General features: G+C 40.4%; 1 protein-coding gene across 3 annotated transcripts; it reads right to left on the bottom strand.

Annotated features, from left to right (window-relative positions):
- STARD3NL (STARD3 N-terminal like) lies at positions 1-27,110 on the bottom strand. 3 transcript variants are annotated; one of them, XM_045578594.1, is made up of 9 exons: positions 26,891-27,110; positions 13,128-13,410; positions 11,529-11,606; positions 9,060-9,137; positions 7,148-7,201; positions 6,516-6,633; positions 5,900-5,995; positions 1,724-1,796; positions 1-835 (listed from the first exon to the last, which is right to left on the bottom strand). In XM_045578594.1, exons 2-8 carry the CDS (start codon positions 13,350-13,352, stop codon positions 1,741-1,743), a joined length of 705 nt encoding a protein of 234 aa, XP_045434550.1. In that variant the 5' UTR covers positions 13,353-13,410; positions 26,891-27,110; the 3' UTR covers positions 1-835; positions 1,724-1,740. The 3 variants fall into 3 exon arrangements, with proteins under 3 accessions (XP_045434550.1, XP_045434551.1, XP_036285683.1); XM_045578595.1 differs by having other exon boundaries at positions 1-832; XM_036429790.2 differs by having other exon boundaries at positions 1-497.

Raw genomic sequence — 27,110 nt, 5'->3', positions numbered from 1 at the left:
ATTTTGATATGTTGGATTTTATTACTTTTAAAATTGTACAAAGAGCACATGTGCATGAGTTAAAAAAAAAAAAAAAAAAAAAAGACAAGGAAAATGTAGGGTGTTAAAAAAAAGAAATCTGAGACATGAAACAAAACAAGTCCACTCTGTGAATCCAAACAAAAAGGTATTTGCTTACCAAAGAAGTGTTATGCTGATACATTAAGAAGTCCTTTGATTAGGAATACAGTATAAGACCATTCTGCAACTATTCATCAACAGGTCAGGCTCAATCTCAAGAATACAGGATGGATCATGACATTACTATCTTACCAGCCACAGGCAGGTTACTGAACGTCTGTGAATATGATACAGTGTTTGTGAGGTATTACGATAAATAAACTCTTTATTAGCCAATCAATCACGTCATCAGTGATGCCACCATTTCAACTTTCCAGGCAGAGACCCCATCTCTGGTCCTTTTTGCCTCTGGTGATTTTCAGTGAGGGTTTTTCAAACTTAGAAAAGAAAAGAACACAGAAACATTTGAGATCTGTTGAAAGGAAGTATGCTACACTTCGCCTTATGTTTTTATACCAAGGTCTGTGCCGAAGATGGCTGTGTTACAGACACTTAAAGAGCAATGGGTGTGGTCATGCAGGAACTTATTTTTAAGCACTGTAGAAAAGGATCGGCTCTTATATGCCCACATTTCCGTGTTGTCTCAGCGCCGTTGTGCAAGGAAGAGAAGGAGTACGGGCGCTGCTGATGCAGGTGCAGGGCCTGCACTGGCCAGCCTGTCCGCCACTATGCTGGCTTCCCACCGATGCTGAAATCTGTCTACTATGCTTACCTTCTTTTAAAAATGCTACTGTTAGTTTATTGAGATCTAATGGACACATCACTTTATATTAGTTTAGGTATAAAACATAATGATTCAATATTGGTATATATGACAAAAGGGTTGCCATTTTAAGTCTAGTTAACATCCATCACCACACAGCTACAACACTGGTTTTTTTCCTTCTGAGAAGGACTTTTAAGATCTATTCTCTTTTCCCTTCTGTGTTTAAATAATCAGTCACTGCTACTACAATTTATAATCATTATCTTCTTGTATTTCTGAGGTTGAATGTTCTTCTTTGATGGTTTGAAGGGATTTAACAACGTGCCCCTGCCTTGAGGTACATCAAGCGCTATTTCTTTGAAAGACTGGATCACATCTTCCACCTCAGAAGCTCCGTCTTCCGTCTCAGGGCAGGGTCAGAGCGCACAGTGGAACCAGACTGGACGCCCTGCATCCTGGCTCTGCCATTCCCTATTTGGGCAACCTTGAACAGGTTACCTCCCCCCACCCCAACTCTCTCAGCTGCCTCAAGTGTAAATGGAGACAGTAGCAATACCACATCTCACAGGTCTGCTACGCTCCCATCCTCCATAAGCTAGGGTTTGTACCCAAACGATGTCTGACATGGAGACATTCTGGCCAAGTAAACAAAAATCAATGCATCCTTATTTAGAAACTGGGGTCTCTGAGGTATTTTTCATACTTCACAAATTTATACCCATACAAAAAATGTTAAGACCTTTTGCACAGATTACAATATGACTGATAAATTCATGTAACTTGGAGAAATCTGGCTACAGATTCACTCACATTCTTTGAATTTTACTTGGAATCCACTCGAAGAAATGCTCCCTATTTCAGCACTTTGCTGTTACCGTTTCACTTTCAAAGACTTACTTTAACAAAATTAGGACTCAGAGCTCTAAAAGTGGCTTTTCACTGTCCTGCTTTTCTTCAGCTTCTTCAGATCCTACGTGGTAAGAAAGGGGAACAACAACAACAAAAAAGTATTGTTTTATATTAAAGTAACAAACGATACCTTTAAGATTACAATATATACAACGTCATGTTTTAAATGAGAAATACATGTTTAATCCTCCAGAGATTTAGGTTAAAACTGCAACTATAAAATAAAGTCTCACCGTATTTATTGGAGGAGGAACTTTGAAACGGGATCAAAATGGATTTCACTGACATACTGTTAAAAATATTCATACGGGCCAGAAATCTATTTACCCGGGCTCTTCCTTCTCCGCCTCTATGCTGACAAGCTTACAGATGTTTTTTAAGGGCAAATAACTGAGCTTTGGTACAAATAACTTAACCTACATATTTTTAAAAGGCACTGCCCCGGTGAGAGCGCAGGGAGGGCTTCCTGAAGGCCACGTGATGCCAGGTGGTCCCCCGCACGTGCTGTTCCAACCCTTCTGGGTCAGTGTCCAGAGAGCCTCACATTAGTTGTGCCCCTGACCCAATCGTCCCACTCTTGAATTATATCCTTAGGTTATAAACTTGAGGAAATAGTACTTATTTTACATCATGGAGATTTTTTTTTCTTCCTCTCAAAAGTGGTGGGAAAAAGTCTAATCCTGAGAGCAGCAGTTAAAAATTCTTACATTTCCACAAAATACACTTGCTTCCATTTAAAATTATGTTTATATAGTTTATAACATGAAAAATGCATGTTATAATGTAAAAACAAATATATAATGAAAAAAAGTTATATATATTGTAAGATCATGTTTGATAAAAAATAAAATACTAAATACATATGTGCAAGTCAGAAAGACCAGGAGAGAACAACCAGGCGACGTACACACAGTCCTGGATTCCCAAAGCCTCTAGGATAAATCCATGTTGACTACACAAGTTTAGAAACAGGATATAAATAATAGAGGCTCTCTGGCCACAATTATAGAAATGACAAACACAAAACTAGACGGAAACAAATGAACCTGTCAACATTGAGGTTGCTGAATAGTTTGACGAACAGGTTATCTTTTATTTTTGTTCTTTCTACCTTTTTATATATATATATAAAAAAAACATGCATTACTCTCATAGCCAGGCATCAGAAACAAGAAAAAAAAGCAGAAATTAGACGAAGGCAGCAGTCAGCGATACAACATGCACACACAAAAGCAGCCTGCCTCCCGCTGCGGTGGCACCTATCAGGTGATGTGCTTTTCTCATGACTGTGTCCGTCTGGGCTATCGCCAAAAAGAAACCCGCTCCGGGAGAATGAAAGGCCAAGAATCCCAAGGCAAGATTATGTCCCACATCGTAACATCATGCATGTCACACAGGTAAGGGTGAGTTTGTGATAACTAACTAGACTGAGGCTTCACTTTCCAGCCTGTTAAACTGCTATAACGCTTCTGGACACTCCTGCTTCCTTTAAGCTGTGTGACCACACGCAACAACTTCAACCCGTCATCTGAGAGAGGACTGTGCTTCCTCATTCTTTCCGTTTAATACACAAGTAAGCAGGAAATGGCTAGACCAAAAGCAAACCTGCAAACAACCTTTATATCCTCTAGAAGTACATCTACTAAATATTTTCCAAATCTCTGTGATGCTAAAATTCAAGTCATTCCTTTACAAGGAAAATGCTGACGTTTCAATTTTTGGTGCCTTCAACTTTTCCCCTATTTTCATTATTCCTCCCATAGTTTAAGGTTAGCATGTGCCAGGCACTGTACTACGTGCTGAAGAAAAGACGAGGCAGGTCTTGCCTCCAGGGGCCACTCAGAGCTGTATCAGGACAACAGAAGCTTATAACTTCTGCTGCTAACACACAGTTTAATATTTAGCCATTGGCCGAATGAAAAACTTTACAGTATAATCTTCTGGGCACGTTAATTTCAATAAGTTTTTAATTTTAATCCTTTCTTAAATTGAACACTAAGACAATGAAAATAATCTGTAATAATAAAAGCATAATATGCTAATTAGACCGGACTGCCAAACAACCTTCCGGAGGAACCCGGGGCTGCGAGGGCCAAGCCCCTTCCATGAATTCCATGCATCCGGCCTCTAGTATAATATAATAAACAATATAATACAATAAACTAAGCCATTATGAACTCTCCTCTGACCACTACCACGCTGCATTTTGTCTGAGACAAAGCAGCTCCCCAGGGGAACACTGGGAAAGGATTTGTTTTCTTGGTTAGCCTAAGCCAGTGAAACGGTAATATTTCCAACTACCACTAGGTGGTATTAAAAGTCACAGGCAGGAAGTCAATGGATTGCTTGACGGAAGAGTGCCTGGACGGTATTCCCCATGTTATTATTCCACTGTTCTGAACTTCCAATTAAGAAAATACATTAGTGTTGACAAATTTTAATAGTCTTAGAAAAATAAACGCTATGCAAAAGCATGAACTATAGTGCAAAATTCTTATTTTTTAAAGGAACGAGTCCTATGATGCACAAACCTCAATGAAATAATCCTTATGATGAGGTAATGAAAGTTTAATGCTTACTCCAATAGTTTCTGATGGCTGAGAAATAGCTTTTCTTCTAGTTCATATATCTTATCATCTGACTCCAGGCCTTTGATTTACACTGCGTTTAGAGCCAACACCAATAGTACAGAATATCAAGTTACTTCACATTCCCCTAACATGCTATCCCAGTGCTGTACCTTTGATCTTCACATGGCTCTTTCTGCCTGGAGACTGTTTCACCGTGTGCGCGCGTGTATGTATGTTTATTATATTTACTAAGCAAAACAGTGGGAATAAAATAATGGAGTCTCTAACTCAAGTTTATATCTCAGTGCTAGAAACAGGCCAGGTGCCTGCTGAAGACAGTGCAGACAATATAGAGTGGCAGGGCTGTGGGCATGTCCCAAAGAATACACAAACGTCAGGACATGCTGCCAACACTGCTAGGAGCCAGCGTGGGTGGGAGGAAGGGAGAAGCCTTCTGAACACATGAGTGGAGACTAGGGTTGCAGAGATATAGTGTTAAAGAGAGAAAAAAGCAAGATGTACAATGGCTTGAGAGGGTTTTGTTTCGCTGCATTTTCAGAAAAACAAGGAAAGTTAACTAGCAGAGAGGCTAGACAATTGGGTAAGGGTGGTCACAGAAGTGCATTCTTCCAGGCTAAGGAATCATGACATTCTTAACCTTTGATCTCACCGAAGGCTTTTGGCCAGGGCAATAATGTGATCAATTTGTAATTTTCATTAATGTTAAAAGGCTATGAACGTGGACTCCAGCACTAGAGCCAGTGTTCAAATCCTATCTCCACCCCTTATTCTTTGTAGGATGTGGGACAAATAACTTCACCTCTCTGTGCCTCAATACGCTTATCTCTAAAATAGGGAGAAAGACTTTCACATCAGAGTGGTTATGAGAAACAATGCGACTGTTATTTTTAATACTGCTCTCTGGTGGCTGCTTGTGAGAAGGCAACTAAGGCAGGGAGAGAGGCATTGCAGAAACTGAAGCAAGAAATGCTGAATTGAAGCTCAGGGTGGAATTAAGTGGTACACATCTGATTTCACTCATATGTGGAATCTAATGAACAAAATGAACTAACAAGAAGAACAGAGGCAGACTCGTAGACAGAGAGCAGGCTGACAGCTGTCAGGGAAGGATTGGGGGGCTGGGTGATGGGGGAGTGGAGGGAGTGAGCAAAGAAGAGAAAAACTCATGAACATTTTACAACAGCGTGGTAACTGCCAGTGGGGAGGGGCGTAGAGGGAGGTGGTTGTGGATAAAAGTCTCCTTCTAGGACCATTTATCCCCCCACCATTTATAGGGGGATAAATGCTGATAGGAGACTTGACTTAGGGTGGTGAACATACAATACAGTGTACCCTTGTCTTCTAGGATGCAGACTAAAAATAAGCCAGTGTCTCTGGCTCTCTGTTCCATTTAGTTTTACATCTCTAGGTGAGACCACTAATCACAGGTCAAGACCATGTCTTAGTTGTCCTCATATCTGAAATACCTGATATGCTAAATGTTTGCTAGGTGTTATGAGAAGCAGAGGGAGAGACAGCGGGCTGAGCATCTGAATAACAGACAAAACCATAAATGATAATCACACTTTTTTACCTGCTTCTGATTCGGGGGGAGAATAGAACTGGCCATCGGAAAGACACCCGGGGATAAGGGCCGCCCTCTCGGAAGCATCCTGAACTATCAGGAGTCCTGAAAGAGAGGAGATTCAGACTGGGATGGTGCGCATTCTGGCAGCTTCTGGAAAGGCTAACCACAATACAATGATGTTTATATTACATTTAAAAACAAATGTTAGCCAAAGAGATATTTTGAAAATATTTCCACCAAAATATAAATGTTATTAATAAACTGTGAACCTGTACTGTAAGGACAGATTTCAACTAGTTCTAAAAATGGCCGTGTGTGACTCATGAAATACCTTTGACTTGATATTTACATTATCTTCTTTTAAGAACGGCTTTCTCCCTACAGAGATCGACATCAGAACCAAATACAAGGCTAAACAGGAAAACCGGTCAGCTCGGACAAGTGGTCTACAGTCTGCAAATATGCTCTCCTTACACTATCAGCTTCACTCATTAAAGAACATGACACAACGATCTGCTAACTTCAGCCACCTGCCCCTTCATTCAAATTATGGCATCCACAGCTCTTCCTTCCAGCTCAGCACCTAGCCAGTCCCAGGAGGCCAATGTGGAGAGGAACTTACTGTTTTCTTCTTCTGCCTCTTGAGGTAACACTTTGAAGTCCAGAAACCACGTCTCGATCCAGGCAAGGATGAATGAAATGATGGGCAGCACATAACCAAAAGCCCCTTGAGAGAAAAGCTGGAAGGACAGATGTGAGTAGCAGAAGGAAATCCAGTTACCATGAGCTCAGAGTGGAAAACAAGGCTTGGTTATTATAGACTAGAGGCCTGATGCACGCATGATATTTGTGCATGGGGGCAATGGGTGGGGGTGTCCCTCAGCCCAGCCTGCACTCTCTCCAATCTGGGACCCCTTGGTGGATGTCCAACTGCCGGTTTAGGCCCAATCCTTATAGCCTAAACTGGCAGTCAAACATCCTTCTCACAATCCAGGACCGCTGGCTCCTAACCAATCACCTGCCTGCCTGCCTGCCTGTCCCTAACTACTCTGCCTGATGTCCTGATCACCCCAATTGTACCCCCTTCCAGTCTAATCACCCCTAACTGCCCCACCTGCCAGCCTGATCACCCCTAATCACCTCTACCTCAGCCCTGGCTTTTTCCAGAAGGTCTCCTGGTTTAATTAGCATATTACCCTTTTATTAGTATAGAAGAATAAGATAGTATTGTTCAGAAAAAGTGGTAGGCCATACCTTTGAGAGGATCACTTTTGCTAGTAAAAAGGCACTGGTCACTGCTGTCGTCAACTGAAAGACACAAAAGTCGGCACCATTCAAATTAGACATTGAACATTGTAGAGGCACCTTCCTCACACAAGAGACCCACCTGAGCCAGAAGTACACAATGCCTGAGAAGCTACACCTAGGCTGGCTCCTTCCCATATCTCTATCTCTATGCCCTGAACCCAGACTGTGGAAAAGTGGACTTCTATGTAACACACAATCCCTGACTGGCTCTTATGGCCTCCTTTCTCCATCCCTTAGCAAGCCGGTGTGTTGGGAAACTAAATTTTATCCAAAGACACTATCACCACAGAAGAAAGGAGAGTGAAATTCAGAGGCTGGGCTCCTGGGATTGGGGTAGTGATTATCCCATAGGACTCAGCCCTAGTCACTCTGTCATCCAACTAAGATTTGTAACAATTTGAAACCTGACCAAAGCAAATGCCAAATAGTCACCTTGATTGACAGAATGGAGGTCAGGGGACATCAGGTATCATGCTTAGTGAGTATTAACAAAGTTGCAAAGTAGGTATTTGTTAGCAAAACACCCCCTCCCCAATACACACACACACACACACACACACACACACACACACACAGCAGCTAAAGGGAGTCACTTGGAGAAAAAGCATTTTACCTTCTGATACCAATTTACTTTACAGGCTGAACTAAGTTTAAGTACGAGCTGACTTCTTCCAGCTGCCTGGACCCTTCTCTACAACTGTTTTTCAAAATAAAAAACAGAAACGATAAAATGAATATATGCTAAATCTGACCTGTCTTCTTGATAATTTACAATTAGAGATTGAAGATACTTTCTTAAAACTCTCACAGAATGCCAACCATTTTTCCTGAAAACAAACACAACACTGAGACAGTTGGATTGACAAATACTAATGCATGTTGTTACAGAGAATCAAATAGAGACTATTATAGAAAATTGGGAAGGGACAATCATCAGCTATTTGGTATTGCCAATAGCTATTTCATATTGAAGGCTGGAGTCAAGTCCGGCTAAAACTGTAAGCCCATATCAGTGAAATGCAAGCTTAGGGCTCAATGGATGGTCTGACGATTCTGTGGATGCTCAGGAGAGATGGCCCAGGCAGAGGTGCCTCCTGATGGATTCTGTCTTAGGAGTGCTGGACAAGCCTGCGCAGGCCCACACAGACCCAGGTTTCACACTCCAAAGCAGACCTGCAGGCTATTCCTAAGCAGCATTCCCCTCCCTCATATACCTGCCTTATTAGAGCTCTCAAAAAGGTGAGTGTTCAGGTATCTGTGAAAATAGAAAAATTGCTTATAATTCTTCTTTCAATCAATCAGTATTTATTTAGGGTGAATAGTATGTGCTCTATGCTGGATAAAAGGAAACAGAAAATGAGTAAAAAGGCTACTGCCTTTAAGAAGCTTAAGGCAATAACAAAAAGGAACATGAGAGCATTTCCCTTTAAGACAGGAGGAAGGGGAATAAAACAGGGAGGAAGGCAAATATCAAAATGAGCAGAGAGCAAGTCATGAACAATCACTAAGCAGTTTCAATCAACAGGAAATTTTCGAAATATCTTTGTGACAGAGATACTGATCTTATGCCTCATTATACAATGAGGTAGAGGGAGGGTTGGTGCTTGGCCAGTAATCCAATTGGGCCTCTGGATTTCTGAACTGGCTCAGTATCCATATAGACAAAGCTATTGTAGTTGGTCATTACCATTGGAAAGAAGCTAAACTGTTGGAAGGCAGAGGAGGAAAGGGGACTCAGGAAAAGCTAGTAGAATTCAACTGAAATGAAAACTGCCTCTTCTCCCAGCTCAGCTCTGCTCTGAGCAGGCCCTAGCCACCAGCACTGGAGGAGGCGAACCATTCGTCCAGGTATACTCACTGCTATTGCCCACCAATGGCGCAGTCTGCAAACAGCGTAGGCGAGTATTAACACTTTGAACCGAAAAACTGCCAAAAGCTATATTAAAAAAAGAAAAGACAAGTTTTTAAAAATATGTACAAAAGAAGAGTAACTTAGTTTTATGAAGAACCCACTAGTCTACAGACCAGCATTTGAGATCCCTGCTCTAGAATTTGTGTAGTACCACCCAAATAAGGATTCAACTCAACTTGTCATTCTCGACAAAAGAACATAAAATTAAATGTTTGTTTTTCTTTCTACTGAGGTCCACATATATTTCTGATTCCACTTCAGGGACAAATGCTCACTTCTGGAAGACAGCAGGATTTTAGTCCAGTCTATGGTAAAGCTCTGGGTTACAGGGGTATTGGGAGAGTTTAGCCCATCCCAGTAGTTTCTATCTGTTATTCAAGATGGTTCTGGGACTTTCGTGAAACCCTTTGTAAGTATGATTATCCCATGTAATCCCCACCACAACAACTACATGAGTCAACTACTATCATTAATCATATCATACAGATTAAGATGACTAGAAATATTGTTCAAAACCACACAACTCCTTAGTGAGAAAGCCAAGATTTGAATCCAGGTAGCCTGACTTCAAAGACTAGGCTCTTAATCACTATACTACAGCTATCTCAGTAACTCTCATCCGCTAAGAAATAAACACAGGTTAAAAGTTTACATCTCAGAAAATAGGTTTATTCTGAGTTGGACCCTTGAGACTCAGGATAGAAGTCTGCCAAAAGTTCCTCACCAGTCAAAACAGCTAAAAGGCTGCAGGCTAAACATTCTGCTGCCATTGACTAGATAACCTCACTTAAGATTCTTTTACATAAATGTACTTCAAAATAAATATCGTAAGATTTGGGAAATAACATGTTCTGTCACCAACTTCCATGACCTAGACTAGGTCAAGACACTGAACCATGAAACACAATTTCTTCATTTGGAAAAATAAGGGGATTACATTGTATTAGTGTTTTCCAAATATTCGGTAGCATTCGAACACTTTTTCAACCTAATGTATAGAATCTTAACATACTAGAAGTTAAAATGAATTTGGGAGAATTCACTGTGAATTTTAAGTGCCTATGCTCTGTCTACACATAAGAATGAACTCTCACATACTGTATAGATAAAAATGGAACTGGTCGGGTTTTGAGGGGGTGATAACAAGGGAATCCTGATCTCTACTTATTGGCAATCCCACTTTGTTCCCCAGACAGACTTATTCAGGCCCTTTCAAAAAGGAAATAAGACTTCTAGAGTACTTTGAAAACATTAGAAAATATAATCCTTAAAATTTTCAACACAAATAATGACAGTGATTGCAGATCCTGAGCTCTACCTATCATTGGATTATGTGTTTTTCATGTATGATTTCATTTACTTCATTTGGAAAAATAAGGGTATTACTACATTGTATTAGAGTTTTATTAAAATGATGATGATGATCTCATTTTAAATACTAAGGAAACTTAAACTTAGAAATAATTTATTCAAAGATATACAACTAATAATAGTGTTGTGAATCAGGTTTTCTGACTTTAAGGATTCTACAGTTTCTAAAGACAGTGAATAAAGAAGTTAAAATGAATTTGGGGGAATTCACTGTGAATTTTAAGTCTAACACAATGTTAGTATCTGATCTACTTACATCATAAAGAGATATACTAGGGAGATATGTCAAACCCAACCAAAGTGTGTTTTAGATCCAGCAGGCATGGCTCAGTGGTTGAGCATTGACCTATGAACCAGTAGGTCATGGTTCAACTCCCAATCAGGGCACATGCCTGGGCTTGATTCCCAGTGGAGGGCATGCAGGAGGTAGCCAATCAATGATTCACTTTCATCACTGATGTTTCTATCTCTCTCTCCCTCTCCTTTCCTCTCTGAAATTAATAAAAATATATATTTTTTAAAAGTGTTCTAGAGACACTGCAAGAATTCACTTGAATAAAGGAATGCCTCATCTACAGATAACTGCATCTGTAATTCTACAACTGACTAATGTTACCCAAGATTACCAATATAAAACTTTCCCAAATTATATTAGAGAAAAATGAAACAGATTTATTATTGAAAATATACTGAAAAGAAAATGCATTATCATGATGTTGTTATATAAATAGGTAAATTTTCCTTTTAGTGATTGGTGCCAATGGCTTCTAGTTCAGTTATTTGAAAAAAATAAAGGCTTTTCTCTAAGAAAGGCTTCTTCTGCTGCCTTTCTTGTATCTTTTATTATCTTGAAATGACCAAATAATTCCTTAGAAAGAGGTAAAGAGAACATAAACGGGCCAGTAACTGGGTGGAAAAGGAAATATAGTATTCAAGGAAGGAAACAAATAGAACTACATAGAATATGAGGTTTATTGTGAGGAAATTTGCCTTTTGGTTAGTTTCATCATATCTGAAATAAACGATATAATAGAAAATACTTACAAATATATCAAAATAAGAAGAGTAGAAATCATATTGCACCACCTCCTTCTCTAACGTGTTCTCAATGCCTCCATTCACCTACGAAGGAGAGTAAAAGGTAAAAACAAAATGATTTATGTGTGAAAGTAATATAAGAGAGTACGTATGGAAGACAACTGGTCAAAGCTTCTCTCTCACAGTGATGTCTCTCTCTCTCTCATCAATAAACATATCCTCAGGTGAGAAAAAAAATAAAATAAAATAAAGGGAGCAGACAACTTCTGCCTGGGAGGAAAGCATCTGGAAGAGTTTATCTTGTATTGTTAGTAAGATGTAAACAGAACCAAGGCTTTGGGAGAAAACAGGTATGTTGGGTTAAATAAAATATATTATTAAAATTAATTTCATCTGTTTACTTTTATTTTCATTAAATAAATGTAGCAACTAAAAAATTTAAAATTACATGTGAGGTTTGCATTGTACTTCTATTGGATAGTACTGATCTAGACCAATTATTTTCAACCAGAGGACTGCAAGAATTTTTAAAACAAGCAATGTCTGATTATTTAATCAGAAGTATTGACTTCTTTTCTTCTAGATTGTCAAATGAAAAAAAATTACAGCTTAGTTGGTTCAGCTCAGTGGACAGAATATCGACTTGCAGACTGAAGGATCCCATGTTTGATTCTGGTCAAGGGCATATGCCCAGACTGTGAGCTGCAGGAGGCAGCCGATCAATGATTCTCTCTCATTGATTTTTTTATCTCTCTCCCTCTCCCTTCATCTCTGAAATCAATAAAAAAAAAAAAAACATTAAAAAAATTATAACATCCAACACACTAGCTGTCCTGTGTGAATTAAAATTATACCTGTTTTTTGTTGTTGTTGTTAGACTGGCAAAAAATATGTTTTTTTGGTGCACCACAGAATTTTACTAATTAGTTTATGAGTGGTTGAAAATCATTGATCTATATAACTAACTGTTAAGTCAAAATATAGACAAACCTCCAAATGGTTCTATAATATTTTTATAACATATAATTAATAATTTCTTTGCAAAAAGGTAGAGTAAATAACATGCAAAATCTTAAGTATGGGAATTAGAAAAGAAGATGCAACATCTAAAACATATTAGAGAAGCATGCTACATTTTTACGGAACAAGGATCAGCAATCTATTTTCTGAAAAGGGTCAGGTAATAAACATTTTTGCCTTTGTGGGACAGAAGGACTCTGTCACAAATACACAACCACTCAGCAGAAAAGCCAGCCATAGACAGTAAGTAAACAAATGGGCAGGGCTGTGTTCCAATAAAACTTTATTTACAAAAGCAGTCCAGCTGAATTTGACCCCCAGGCTACAGTGTGTCAAATTTCACTATAATACAAAACACCATGAATTCAAATTCCAAAATCCCAGACAAAATGAGTTTTAAATTAACAAGGTTTGGTTTAAACAATAAAGAAAAAGAAATGCTCAATTCAGCTGGAGATCAATATAGCCTCATTTGGAAAAAAAACAAAATTCACTGAGATAGAAATTACGTTTAAAAAAGAAAGAAAGAAAATGGTTTTGTCTCTGGAAACAATTCTTACACTGTTAAAGGAAAAGAACACTTACATTTAACTCTATTATCCACAGTAATGTTACAAATAAGAGGTCAAAGGTGACAAACAAACAGAAAGTCCTCCTGACATCAGATATTCCTTTCTTTTCCCTTCCTTCATAGGACTCAATCCTGGCCATGAGCTGCGTAGGGTTGATGGAATGGACATCGCGCAGAGAAGCGCGGGAGCTCTGGCTCCCTGTGAGAGCATTCTCCATGTCTGCTGGCAGGGAGTTCATCCTGGAGGGGAGTTACAGGAGCCTTTTTCCAAGTTCACCATCCCTAGAGAGAAGAGGCCTGTTGAGGATTGAAAGAGAGACACCATGTCAAATCAGAGCTCACCCAACATCTCAGCATTACCCCCACATCTATGCAACTGTTTCTCTAAGAGAGCACAGAGCATCTGAAAGGAAAACACTTATATCTTGATGAAGACATAAAGAGAAAGTGAAAGAAGAAGCAATGCTTAATGTTAACAATTAATTATTCTACAAAATAGCTGTATGGAAAAGAATTTTCAATAGAGAAGAATGCAAGCGTACAGTGGGACAGGATGTTAACCTCAACCAAAAGGTGTGCCTGGTAACCTGGAGAGGGCCCGCTGGTGAGCAAGCCAAGCCAGTTCCCTTGCTGTGCCAAGAAGAAAACCTTACAATTCTGTCATCACCCACAGGCTAGGAAAACTTTAACTGAATAGCTTCCCAGAGAGCATGCAACCAGAATGTGTAAACTATAAAAATGTGGACCCTAGAGAGGAATTGCTTTCCACCAAAGGTATCTAGTAAACTAAAGTTTGTATTTCCCCATCACCTCTTAAGGAATAAGCATGTTTCTGGGCTTCTTCTTTAAAAAGAAATGGGCACACTGCAACAAGTTCAGCACACATAAATGCCCCACTGGTAATTACAGCAGTTACACACTCAGTAGTTACAGAACCTCCCCTTCTCCCCCAAGGCCAGGATGTACTTCTATAGTAAAAGAAAAAGATCTAGTACTATAAATGATTTGATGTCAGGGGTCCTCAAACTTTTTAAAGTGGGGGTCAGATCACGGTCCCTCAGAGAGCTGGAGGGCCGGACTATATGAACTACTAATTCCTACTGTAACACCTCGGCTGCGCTCACTGCCCAAAAAACCTGGCGGGCCGGATCAGACTCCTCTGCGGGCCGCATGTGGCCCGCGGGCCGTAGTTTGAAGATGCCTGCTAAATGATTTGATGTCCTTATGGAGGAGGCAAAGTCATCAAGTAGAAGGTACGGTAGATGGTAATTGTTTACCAAATTTTCCAGTTGCCCTGCCTATGGGAAGATTATGTTATATACCCGTGCTCTATTGAATACATGTGCCTTTATTTGGCCAACATAATGTGGACAGAAGTTTGTGTCATTCCAGATCTTCAGAACAAGTGCATGGTTTATCATGCTCTCATTTCTTTCTGCCACCATGACTAGCAATGTCCAGATAAAGAAGACCATTTTCAAGATGGGTAAAATAAAATTTCAAAACATTACTAGAATTCCCCTCAAGTAATATAATCCCATTTGGTAATATTCACAGTCCAGGACTCTGTCTCTTTACACTTGAACCTCATTTCTCTCCCTTCTCACATTCATAACGAAAGTCCGTTCCACATTTTCATACAATGTGGTGATAAAATGACATTTTGAAAACAATTTGGTTATATGAACTAAGATACTTTAAGACATCTATACTTCTTGATCTAGTAACCCTACTTCAAATCTAACAGAAATTAAATGTGGACCTTCAAGATAAAAGTTGATCTATGTCATTAGATGTGGGGTTGGTGATTGCCTTTGAGAAAGAGGGAGGGAAGAGTGACAAGGGGCACAGGCATGGCCAACTTCTATTTCCTGGCCTGTGTAGTGCTGATGTGGCTGTGCTCACTTAGTAAAAATTTACTGACATGGGCAGTAGTTTCAGTGGTGTGTTGACTTGGGAAAAAATCAAATGCTTACATGTATACATACATGAATTTGGTAAGTTATCTTTCAATAAAAGTCTCTATCAAAAAATACTTTATCATAATATATCTATAATAATACCAAGTAGAAAACAACCTAAATATCTAATAATAGAATAATTAGATGTCATACTATAGCTATAACACAGTCATTAAAATACTTATAAAACATTTATATAACTTAGAAAATGCTTGTGTTATAATAACTAGATTAAAATCTAGCTACTAAATGGAATACATACATATACACAGTATGATCACAACTTTGTAAAATAGAAAAACCGTATGTTTAGAAGAATGTACCTATGAAATATATCATATATTAATACTAATTATATCTGATTGATAGGATTATATTTTTCTCTTCCTTTTACTTTTTCCATATTTTAAAAACAATTCTTTATTGTTGAAAATATAGTGTGGACCAAACGGGGCCAGGTATTAACCCTGACAAGCTCAGGAAAGGCCTACATGGTGGACTTACAAACTCAGAGACCTAAAGGAATCACAGAGGATGGTCTGAAATTAAAACCTTTTAACTAAAAGCAGTGTATAGCAGGTAGTCATGTCCTAGGCTAGAATATGCCCTGACAAAAGTCAATCTTTACCTTAACTCAGCTGCCTATTTTCTTTTTGCATCTATGATAACATTGCTTTGGAATGTCAGGGTAATTTCCCTTTTACCAAATCCTCTTATTGTTACTGAGTTAATTGTTGACTACCTATGTAAAAGAAGCAAGTGTCTACATTTTACTTTTATCCATTCCCAGAATTCCCACCTAACCCCACCCCCTGCTATGCTTTCACCAATCTCCCTAATCTATTACCAATGGATTTCATGTAGCCCACGTATGTTTTCTCTTTTGATTGTAATGTGTAGAATATGATGCAAAACTGCCGTTCTCTGGAACATTTTCTCAATCCAATGTCCAGTTTGGCTCAAATAAACTCATAAAAATTCTCTGCAGGTTTGAAAGCTTCTTATGTTGACAACAGTTTACTGAGACCTTTAACAGACCACAAACTCCTTAATCTTGCCTAATTTAGCACATGGCTTATTTTATCTACTTCTCCAGTACCACTTCACCATACTAAAAATCACAAGCAGTTTCCTTAAAAAAAAAAAAAAAAAATCATTCTCTGGAACCTTTGTTTCTATTTTTCTCTCCACATGGAGTGCTACTCTCTGTACCTCTATGGCGCTTACTCTTCTTATCATCCTTAACACAAAGATCACTTTCTTAGGGAAACTTTATTCCTCCTACTCTTTCTTCCATACTTATCAGAGAATAGTGTATGCCAAGCATGTCAAATTCAAAGATTAACATGGGCCAACTATTTTGAGACAGAGAGAGAGAAACATCAATTGATTGATTGCCTCCCACACGGATCGAACCTGCAACTTTTGGTGAACGGGATGATGCTCCAACCAAATGAGCCACCTGGCCAAGGTTAGGCAAAAATTTTTAGTAAACGCTAAAAATTATTAAAAGTTTGTGAGGGCTCAGTGGAAACCGGTTTGGCTCAGTGGATAGAGCGTCGGCCTGCGGACTCAAGGGTCCCAGGTTCGATTCCAGTCAGGGGCATTTACACTGGTTGTGGGCTCATCCCCGGTGGGGGGTGTGCAGAAGGCGGCTGGTCGATGTTTCTCTCTCATCGATGTTTCTAGCTCTCTGTCCCTCTCCCTTCCTCTCTGTAAAAAATCAATTAAATATATTTTTTTAAAAAGGAATGTTTTATATATGTAAATATATTTACAAAATAAATATATTTAGACATAATGTGCATATAGTATTGATAACGAAGAAAAGAAAATGGCATGAGAATAACTTTGCATATTGGAACTAATCAATCCTGTTAAACTAGAATGCAATCCTTCATTTTAGTTACATTCTGTGGTTTTGCCTTTATAAATCCTTTCTTTGTTCTATTCAGAGAGCGTTTTGGGTTGCTAGCTGAATTTGCATCTCAGCAATCCTTTTGCTCATATAAATTGCCTTTTGTTCTTTCTTACAGCCTGAACCTCTTCTTTGGTTAACAGTATATATAAGTATATGCAGTACATATAGGTATGGAAGAGAGTAAAGACAAGTTTTCATTACAAAAACAAAATCATTAACTTTGCTATTTAGTATCAGTCAGTGGTCGGCAAACTGCTGCTCAGCTCGAGAGCCACATGCGAGGCATGGTTTGCCACTCTGTTGACTAATGAGTTTGCCGACCACTGGTATGAGCCTATAAAAGCACAGAGCAAGGAAACAGAATAATCCTAGAAAATCTCTTAAATAATTCTACAAATAGAATGATCATGAATTTTCTACACATCTTTGTATAATAACTCTACTGTATACAGCAGTTTGAGAGGCCATGATAAATTAAAAGGAAAACCTATACTTATTAGATTTCGGGGTATCCAAATCATTCTGCCTTTTATATAACTACTAGAGGCCTGGTGCATGAAATTAGTGCATGGGAGTGGGGTCCCTCAGCCCAGCCTGCACCCTCTCCAATCTGGGACCCTTCAAGGGATGTCTGACTGCCAGTTTAGGGCATCCCCTGTGGGATCAGGCCTCTCGCTCCAGGTCCTCTGGTTCCTAACCACTCACCTGCCTGCCTGATCGTCCCTAACTGCCTCTGCCTGCTGGCCTGATCACCCCTAACTTGCCCCTCTGTCAGCCTGATTGCCCCTACCTTGCCCCCTGCCAGCCTGCTCAACCCTGTCTTGCCCCCCTGTCAGTCTGATTGACCCTAACTTGCCCTCCTACTGGCCTGATTGACCCTAACCACCTCAGACCTTGGCCTAAGCTGCAGTCTGGCCTCCCTCTGCGGGAGGCAAATTGGCAGATCAGGGGAAGGCACCGCTCCCATGACCCAGCTGCTGCTGCCACTGAGAGCCTGAGTGTGGGCCCTTCGCAGCTGTACCTCAGCCCTCGCAGCCACTGCAGCTTTGTCCAGAAAGAGGTCCAGAAGACATCCACCCTAATTAGCATATTACCCTTTTATCAGTATAGATTAAATCACCTAGACTTACATGGAGATTTGATTATAGAAGTTAAAGACTTCTAATTTGTGACTGCAGATAGGAGTCACACTGTCTGAATTTTGAGCCAATGTCAATGACCTGGATAAATGAGTAATCATTAACATAAAATAATAGAACATTTTAATGAATATTGAGGTAGGAGTTCAATCAGGTCATCAGCTTTCAGCACTCCTGGAGATGACAGTGGGAGAGTAGAAGTAGATGATAACAGAGAAGGTAACAACAGGCAGGAGACATTATACTCCATGATAAAGACTCTGCATGAGATAGAAAGCCAGTGGAAGGTTTTGAGTAGAAGAGAAACATAATCCAGCTAAACTTTAAGAGGCTCTCCAGCTGAGAACCATAGAAGTGGCAGTACCAGTTAGTGGATTACAGCAGTGGTTGGCAAACTCATTAGTCAACAGGGCCAAATACCAATAGTACAACGATTGAAATTTCTTTTGAGAGCCAAATTTTTAAAACTTAGGCTTCTTCTAATGCCATTTCTTCAAAATAGACTCTCTCAGGCCGAGGTATTTTGTGGAAGAGCCATACTCAAGGGGCCAAAGAGCTGCAGTTTGCTGACCACGGGACTATGGCAATAATTCAAGAAGAGAGATGACATATTGACGTAGTAGACTTGGGTTGTGGTAGTTAGTGCAGGTGGTGAGACTGATTGGTTCTAAATACAGAGCCAGAAGCATGTTGTGATGGGAGGGATAAGGGGAATGGGCTAAAGGAAGGACTGAGGGAAAACTGCAGATTGACAGTCTGAGGAAATGGAAAGATGGAGTTATGTACTGAAATGGTGAAGATAGAGAGGGGAAACTTTGAATAAGAATATCAGTTTAGTTTGGACATATAAAGTATGTGATGCTTATTAATATTCAAGTGGAAACAAAGTAAGTGGTTGGACATAAGTCAGGAGTTCAGTAGAGAGGTGTGAGCTAGAGATAGAAATTTAGGAACAGATAGATGGAACTTAAAGCTTTGAGCTATTAATTGCTTGTAGTAAGTGCAAGCAATTTTCAAACAAATGCACCCTATTCCCAGGACAGAACTGGCAATCTTATTGATTTCGATCTGAAAATCATTAATACCTCAAGGCAGTAAGCTCACTGCTCTCCCAGGAAGAGAAGGTGGTTAAAAGTATACACTTCTTTCAGTAAGTACTTTCTTCATCTTAAAGACTAGAATTAAAAATGTGTTTATCACGCATTCTTCATAGCCCCCTTGGCCTACCTTCTCTATACAGAAAAAACAGAAGATAAATTCCAAGGAGCCCACCAATAAGTAGACAACAAAGCTGCCAAGGTGGCTATTCAGGGTCAAACAACACAAGATTTTTTTCAGCAACACAAGACAACTTCTCTAGAGAGATGAGGGATCCTGCAGGGTCACTTCAATTGACAGAGCAATCTTCCACTCACTGCTCCTTTGGTGGCTCTAGAGCTGGTAGAAGTAGCACACTGATAACAAGGCTAGATTAGACATAACATCAACTGAGCCTGGAGTTTTCCAAGGCCAACTTCCTATTTCAGAAACTAGAGCAAGTCAATAAAAGGGAATGCTATCCACTCCTTTGCCCAGGAATATCTAACGAACAGGCAGAAGTTACATATGTTGTACTTCGATGCACAAGGATGATACAAAGTTTATTAAAAAAAAAATATTAATGTCCACGATGAAGGAAGGTTTGAGGTCCAAAGCTTGGTGCATGTGACAGATAAGGAAATCCCAAAATCTTAATGCCTAGGTTTTAAAAATATCAGTAGTCAGTACCCTTGTCTTTTTTCATCAGACTTCAACACACAAGAAACCAGACCCTCAAGATAGCAGCATCAGATGACTTTTTCAACCTAGCTCATGATGCAGAAAACAGAATCACATAAACACAAGACTCAATGCAACTATAGGCTAATATATCCAGAAAACAGTTTATGAATTATAGCCTACTAATGAGAAAGGGCTCAGATATCACAAAAGTAGTGGGGCTAAAACTGGACAACCAATGGGTACAGGCTGCCTGTCACTATTTGAGCCAATTAAGCAGAAACAGGGCTGAATCATATATGAGTGTTTATTCCATTTATGCTGGCACTATGGGAGAGCCTCATCCATAAAAATTTGCTAGACAACTCCCCCCCCCCCCCCCCCCATCTTGCCCATAAGCCAGCTGCTTAGATTGGGTAAAACAAAGATTACATGAGGAAGTAGGCAAAAGGAATAAGAATGGGTATATAAGTTACAGGCAACCTGGGGCAGGGGGGCAGGGACTCCACTGTTTGGGAAACAAGGTTATTAACCTTTCCATGATAATAGACTGCATTCCAAGGCTGACTCCCAGGTCAAAGGGCCAAACAACCCCCCCCTCCCCCTCAAATTATTTAACAAGAGGTAAGCAATTATAAAGTCAAAAAGGAAAACAGTAAGGCCAGTAGGAGTTCCTCTGATACTAAAGCACAGGCAGAGAGCCTGGTCATTCAAAGAGAGTTAAACTGAGACTCAGCTGACTGAAGGCTGTTGTGGACAAAACAGGGCCACGTGCTAACTTAACTCAGGAAGGGCCTCCGCAGTGAGTGACCTTGCAAACTCAAGAGCAGTAACCTCAAAGGATGGTCTGAAATGAAAACCTTTAATTAAAAAGCAGCTTACAGTGGGTAGGCACATCCTAGGCCAGTATCTTCCCTGCGGAAGATCAACTTTGATCTTTACTGAGCCCATTGTCTTTTTGCATCTAAGATAACATACCTGTGGAATGTCAGGTTAACTTGTAATTCCCTTTTTCTGGACCCTTCAGGGCACAAGTAGAACCTGGGAAGGAACCACAGATTCCCTCTTGGTTGTTATCCAGTCAGTTGTCACCTGTTAACACCTATGTACAGGTGTTATGTACCCACCTATGCAAAAGAAGCATGTGTCTATCATTTTACTTTTTATCCAATCCCAGAGGTTCCCACCCCTTTGCTTTCTCTCACCTCCTCTAATCTATCACCAATGAATTTCACGTAACCCACTTATATCTCCTCCTCTGATGTATATGAAACAAGAGGAAAAACTGACATTCTCCAGAGCATTATCCCAATACCCTGAGATTTTGCTTCCTGGCAATTGTTAGCAGTCTGGCTCAAATAGTCACAAAAATTCTTTACGGTTTGGATGCTTCTTGTGTTAACACCTGTTTACATACATGGGTCTTAAGATCCCTACTAGCTGGTGCCTAGTCTGAGTTGGTTCCAAAAGAAACACTGCTTTGCTTCACATATAGTACTATTGCTTACTAGTTGTGTAACCTTACAAATTACTTAACTTCTCTATGCCTCAGCTTCTCCTTTCAGTAAATGAGAACAATAGTAATACCACAAAGATTGTTGGGAGCGATAAATTAGTTGATAAGAAGCAGTGGTTCTCAAGGTGTCAGAGGCTGGGGAGACATTTCCGATTGTCAAAATTTGGGGAGGTGCCCCTGGCATCTAGTGGGTACAGCTCAGGGACTCTGTTAACTACCCTATAATGCTCAGGACAGCCCCCACAACAAAGGAGTATCCAAAATGTCCAACAGTGCTGAGGATGAGAAATCCGGACAAAGCATGGAGAAGAGCACCTGGCACAGAGGTAGCCTTCTGCGTTAATTATCAATAATGACACAAGCAAATCCTGGCTGGTGTTTCCACCTCAGCTGATGAAACATCTAATAGCTTAAGAGCTGCTTGTGTTACCTTTGGTGAATTTTACTACAATACAAATAAAGAAATGTACTTAGAATTCTCTGGCTCCAAGTCATTAATTCAACAAGCAAGTGATTAATTAAAAAAAAATAATAATTATGAAAATATATTATCCTGAAACAAAAAAGCAGATAAGAATATACTCTGGCAAGCAATAATGCACAATATTTGAAAAGTATAATGTTCTAGAAAATACAGGACACAGAAACCTGTGATTACCATAACTTATAAGGCACTAAGCCAAATTCTTCCCAACTCCAAGTTTAATGCGTTGAGGATGCCTATCGGTCCCAATATATATATATATATTTTGGAAAACTAATGAGAGAAGTCAAAGAGAAGCCTCCTTTGAACTTTTTAAGGGTCTACCAAATCTGACAGACCCCCATGCCTGCTCAGGAAGATCCTGAGGCTTCCATAGCTCAGTCAAGGATCCTTGGTGAGAGGTCCTGCTTTGATCTTGAGTCACCACCAAGATGTTATCTTCCAGATCCAGGTCAACTCACAACAAAAGCAAGCAACACAGTCCGGAAATGACTGAGCTGCGCTGATACACTTGGGAGAGGCTTTCGGGAGTTCTGATGTAAGACATAGGAGCCAACAATGGCCTGCACATGCTCCTGCTACTGTGAACCTGGGTCCTGACCAGCCTTCCTATCCCAGCACTGCAGGGGTCTTCGGCTATTCTCTCTGTGCCCGGAGTTTCTTATCTTTAATATTAATAGGTGGAGTAGCTGTTATTTTTTTCTGACACGATAAACACACAAAACTTTGATTTTTATTTGCGACAATCTCTCTTCAACATTTACAACCCAAAGATCTGAGTTCCTCTCAAGGGACCCCTTGTTAACTATAGAAGTCGGAGCCTTAACTGAAACAGGAAAGAGCCTGTATGAATCAAAGCCAAGAAAAGCATATCCGTGCTTCTCTCAAAGATGAGGAATGAATGCAGGCATGAAACTAAAGGGTTCTACAATCCACAAAAAACTTTGCATGTATAACATGAATTAGGTCTCTTTTAAGTTCAAGCTAACATCTATTTGAGCACCCACGAATAAAACAGTGCATTGCCAAAGATATCAAGATTGGTAACCTGTGCAGAGAAAAACTCCCCAAAGGGCTGTGAAAGGGACGTGGGACATATCTCACTGAGAGAGTGGCACAGATGGGTGCAGATGGACAGGGAGAACGCTGGCTGGATTTGCCCATCTATTGTAGAAGGCATTCCAGGCTACAAGCAGAGTACAGACAATGGCACTGAAGTTGGAGGAAAGGCTAGGAGTGCATTTTGGGGTACAGGGTTCGTAGTAGAAGAAGGGCACTATGATTTGAGGCCAAATCACAGTCTTGATCATCAGTTGCATGAATGATCTTATAGGATAGAGATACCTGGACAAAATATCCAGTAGATGGCTTAAAGATCAAAAGCTCTCTTTTGGCCAAAACCGGTTTGGCTCGGTAGATAGAGTGTCAGCCTGCGGACTGAAAGGTCCAGGGTTCGATTCTGGTCAAGGGCATGTACCTTGGTCGCGGGCACATCCCTAGTGGGGGATGTGCAAACGGCAGCTGATTGATGTTTGTCTCTCATCAATGTTTCTAACTCTTTTTCCCTCTCTCTTCCTCTCTGTAAAAAATCAATAAAAATATATTTTTAAAATATATATTTTTAAAAAGCTCTCTTTTGCCTAAATTTAAATTTCTTTCAACATTTAAGAAAGACAGTGCTAATCAATTAACATTATTCTAACTGACTAATGAAAAAGCTTCCCATCCTTGTAAGAATAAGGTTAAAGCTGGAAAACATTAGCAACTTTAAAGTCCCTTTCAAAGATTCATGAAATAAAAATTAAATATTAAAGTTATTTGAAATGACTTTCTACTAACAGACACCAAAGAGTCATCCAGAAAGCTTATTCTGGTTTAATGCTTAGAAAATGGAAGGAAAATAAAACAAAGGATTTTTTTTAGCCCCCAAAGCAGCACTCTTTAAACTTTTAAAAATGACCCTGTGTAAGTTTATGGACATTGGGATGCCATGTTTTTATATATACAGAAACTCCCTGTGATGAAATTTTCAAAATACATTAGGCTGAACATCAGCAGAGGGAGAACTTGGCATCAGTTTCGTCTTGGAAATCACCAAACATCTATACGTCCCCACAGCCCAGCTTTCAACTGAGAGTACTGAATCATGACCTCTCAATGCCATCTTGTAAAATATAATGCAAAACGATAAGAGATTTGTAGCAGCCTTTACATACCGAGGAAAGCAGCAAAGAAATATGGATTAGACTTTGGGGACAGGCTAATTGGGGTGTTCAAATCTAGGCTCCTTCATTGTTAGCTGGGTTTAAGTTTCCTTTTCCATAAAAAAGGGGATAATATTTACCTTCCGAATCTGTTGGGAGAATTAAAATGTATGTAATATGCCTGGAACACGGTAGGCACTAAATGAAGACAAGACATGAATCTCTAATCAATGGAAAATGGTTATTAACTGCACCAACGCAGTTTCCAAGAACTCAGCTTGGAGAAGAGCAGAGATTAACTTCTAGTCCTTTCCAAAGAGTGAGAACATAAAGATGATACTAGAGAGGGCTCATGGATGGCAATGGGAAGGATAAAACCAGGAAGTTGAAGACAAGCAGAGTCCTGCACATAAAAACAATGAACAGGGAAGAAACATCTTGGGACAGAGTGTTTGAGGAAGAAGACATTTTTTCTTTAAGAAAGAGGATGACCTCTGGTGAAAAAAAAAGATATAATGGATTATTGCAATGACTTCATAACCAAAATAAGAGAGAGATGGTCAGAGTCTATCACCATCACTAAAGAAAACAAAGAGGTGGCTCTCTCACCCCCTCTCCCCTACCATTTGTCTCTAGATCGATCTATTCTTGTTCATCCAATTATGTTGATCATTATATCCCACATATGAGTGAGATCATGTGATATTTATCTTTTTCCGACTGGCTTATTTAACTTAGCATAGGACTTGTATGCACGCATATTGGCATAACCAATGGACACAGACACTGGGGCTTGCCCAGAGTGAGGATAGATTGGGAGGAGGAGTCAACTGGGGAAAAAGGAGACATATGTTAAACTTTAGACAATAAATAAATAAATAAATATCAATATAAAAAAAAGAAAACAAAGAGGCCTTTGGCAATATACAAATCCAAGTTCCTTTGATGACCCAGCTCCTGCCCATCTCCTGAGTGTCATCTCCTACCACTGTCCTTTACTTCACTCTTCCCTAGGTTCGCTCCACTCCAGTCACACAGCTTCTCTTCTATCTCTGGAACATGCCTAGCACGTTTTTCCTCTAGCTCTTTTGCACATTTGCCTGGAAACTTCCAACAGAACTTGCCATGGCTGACTCATCCTAAAATTCAGGTCTCAATCAAACTGTCACTTCTTCAAGAAATCTTTACTGACCACCATACCTAAATTCCCCCCATATCCCATTTATCTAGTCCCTTACCCTGCAATTTTTTTTTTCTGGCATTTATCATTATTTGAAATTGACATTTAAAAAACACACATATTTTTATTGATTTCAAAGAGGAAGAGAGAGGGAGAGATAGAAACATCAATGATGAGAGAGAATCATTGATTGGTGCCTCCTGCATGTCCCCTCCCCACCTCTGTAGATTGACCTAGCAATCTGTGCATGTGACCTGACCAGGAATGGAACCGTGACCTCCTGGTTCAGAGGTTCACGCTCAACCACTGAGCTAAGCAGGCCAGGCTCAAGTTGTCATTTTTTGTTTACATGTTTGTTGTATCTCCACCAAAAGCTAAGGTCTTTGAAGGCAAAAACCTTATATAAAATTTTCAGCACTCAGTCCCCAACACCTAAAACAAAGTGTGGTATCAGATAAACTTGTTTAAGGAATAAATTCAAGTGACATTACCATCCTTCTGTGGACAAAAGTCCCTGGGAAATGGCTTTAGTTTCATTTCTTTAATGCAGTGTTAGGCAATAATGCAGTGTTAAAAGATCAATATTTGAGTCAGCAAGATTTAAAGAGAATAAATCCTTCAGGATAATAGAAAATACGTACTCATTGCATGCATATATTATGTGATACGTGTCTTTTTTCCTTATGAATAAAGTAACACTATCCTAAGTCTTGTGAAATCCTGCTTCTAGGAGAGGATATCTGAGTAGATGGTTTATAGACATTATCTGTCAGAACCCTTCTCAGCAGAGTTCGGAGATAAACAAACCGAATTCATTCCAGTATATCTGAGGGGTCAGACCTGTTACTTTACCTTGTTAAACTTACCCAAGTGATGAATTCAGTGACTCCATGTGAAATAAAGACAAAGGACATGATGAAAAAATGGCACATTAGGGAAATGGTAAGAACAGTTCACGTTAACCCATGTTTGAACTAAAAAAGGGGAGGGGGGGAATAAAACCTTGCTAATCCTAAACGAAAGGAAGCATGCTGGTGAGATTCTGAAATATGGCCAGGTGCCCATCGGTGGGCAAGGCATTGAACTAAACCACAGCCAACAACACGTTCATGACTTGTGTCTTCATTTCTAAGTTTTGTTTTGAACACAGCTTTTATGGACGAGTACAAGATGCCGGTTACACCTGATCGTATAACCCCGGCACCACCGAGTCCCCATTCTTGGTGGCTCTGGAGGGCCCAAGGCGCCAGGAAGAGGCTGGACCCCACGGAACACTCCCCTGGGTGTGCAGCGGGGAGGCATGGAGACCTCGCTCCTGCAAACATCCCCCGAACCCCAGCCCACGCCCTGGATGAACGTGGGCTAGCATGCTGCCACTTCACTTTGGTAAATCTTTGATACACGGAGCCTGCCTGCCTAGCCCATCCTCCTCCTCCGCCCCCCCTGTCTCTGCCTCCTCCTCCCGGAGGACGCCGCCGGGCTGAACAAACACAGCTAGATGCTCGGGCTGGGGCCTCCGGGGGCCGGTCTCCGGCGAGCCCCGGGGAGGTCATGTGACCCCGGCTGACTCAGTGGTCCCATCTGTCAAACAGGAGGACGAGAAACCCAGCCTACCTCCTTGGGTGGGTCCGGGCCTGCCGCCCCAGGCTGCCCCGGGGAGGACAACTCCGTGGTCGCGCCCTCCCGTGGGGGGGGCCCTCGCGAGCAGAGGGGCGGGCTCTGCAGGGCGGGACCCTGGATCGAGCCCCGCGGGCAAGGCGCAGCCCAGCGCCGGCCGCCAGCCGCCCCGAACCTCCGCGATTACCCGGCTCCTGACGTCAGCACGCTGACGTAG

Source organism: Pipistrellus kuhlii, unplaced genomic scaffold, assembly GCF_014108245.1.
Source record: "Pipistrellus kuhlii isolate mPipKuh1 unplaced genomic scaffold, mPipKuh1.p scaffold_m20_p_10, whole genome shotgun sequence".
Classification (NCBI taxonomy): Eukaryota; Metazoa; Chordata; class Mammalia; order Chiroptera; family Vespertilionidae; genus Pipistrellus; species Pipistrellus kuhlii.
The sequence above is the reverse complement of the archived record's forward strand: the minus strand, read 5'-3'. Positions and strand labels throughout refer to the sequence as shown.

Bases quoted from the DNA above. Each gene is read 5' to 3' on its own strand.
- STARD3NL (XM_045578594.1), bottom strand. From the start codon at position 13,352: ATGAACTCCCTGCCAGCAGACATGGAGAATGCTCTCACAGGGAGCCAG. The intron at 11,607-13,127 runs GTAAGTGTTCTT...TCTCCTTCGTAG, and splicing joins TGTGGATAATAGAGTTAAAT to GTGAATGGAGGCATTGAGAA. The intron at 1,797-5,899 runs GTAAAAAAGTGT...CTTACCACGTAG, and splicing joins TCCCCCCGAATCAGAAGCAG to GATCTGAAGAAGCTGAAGAA.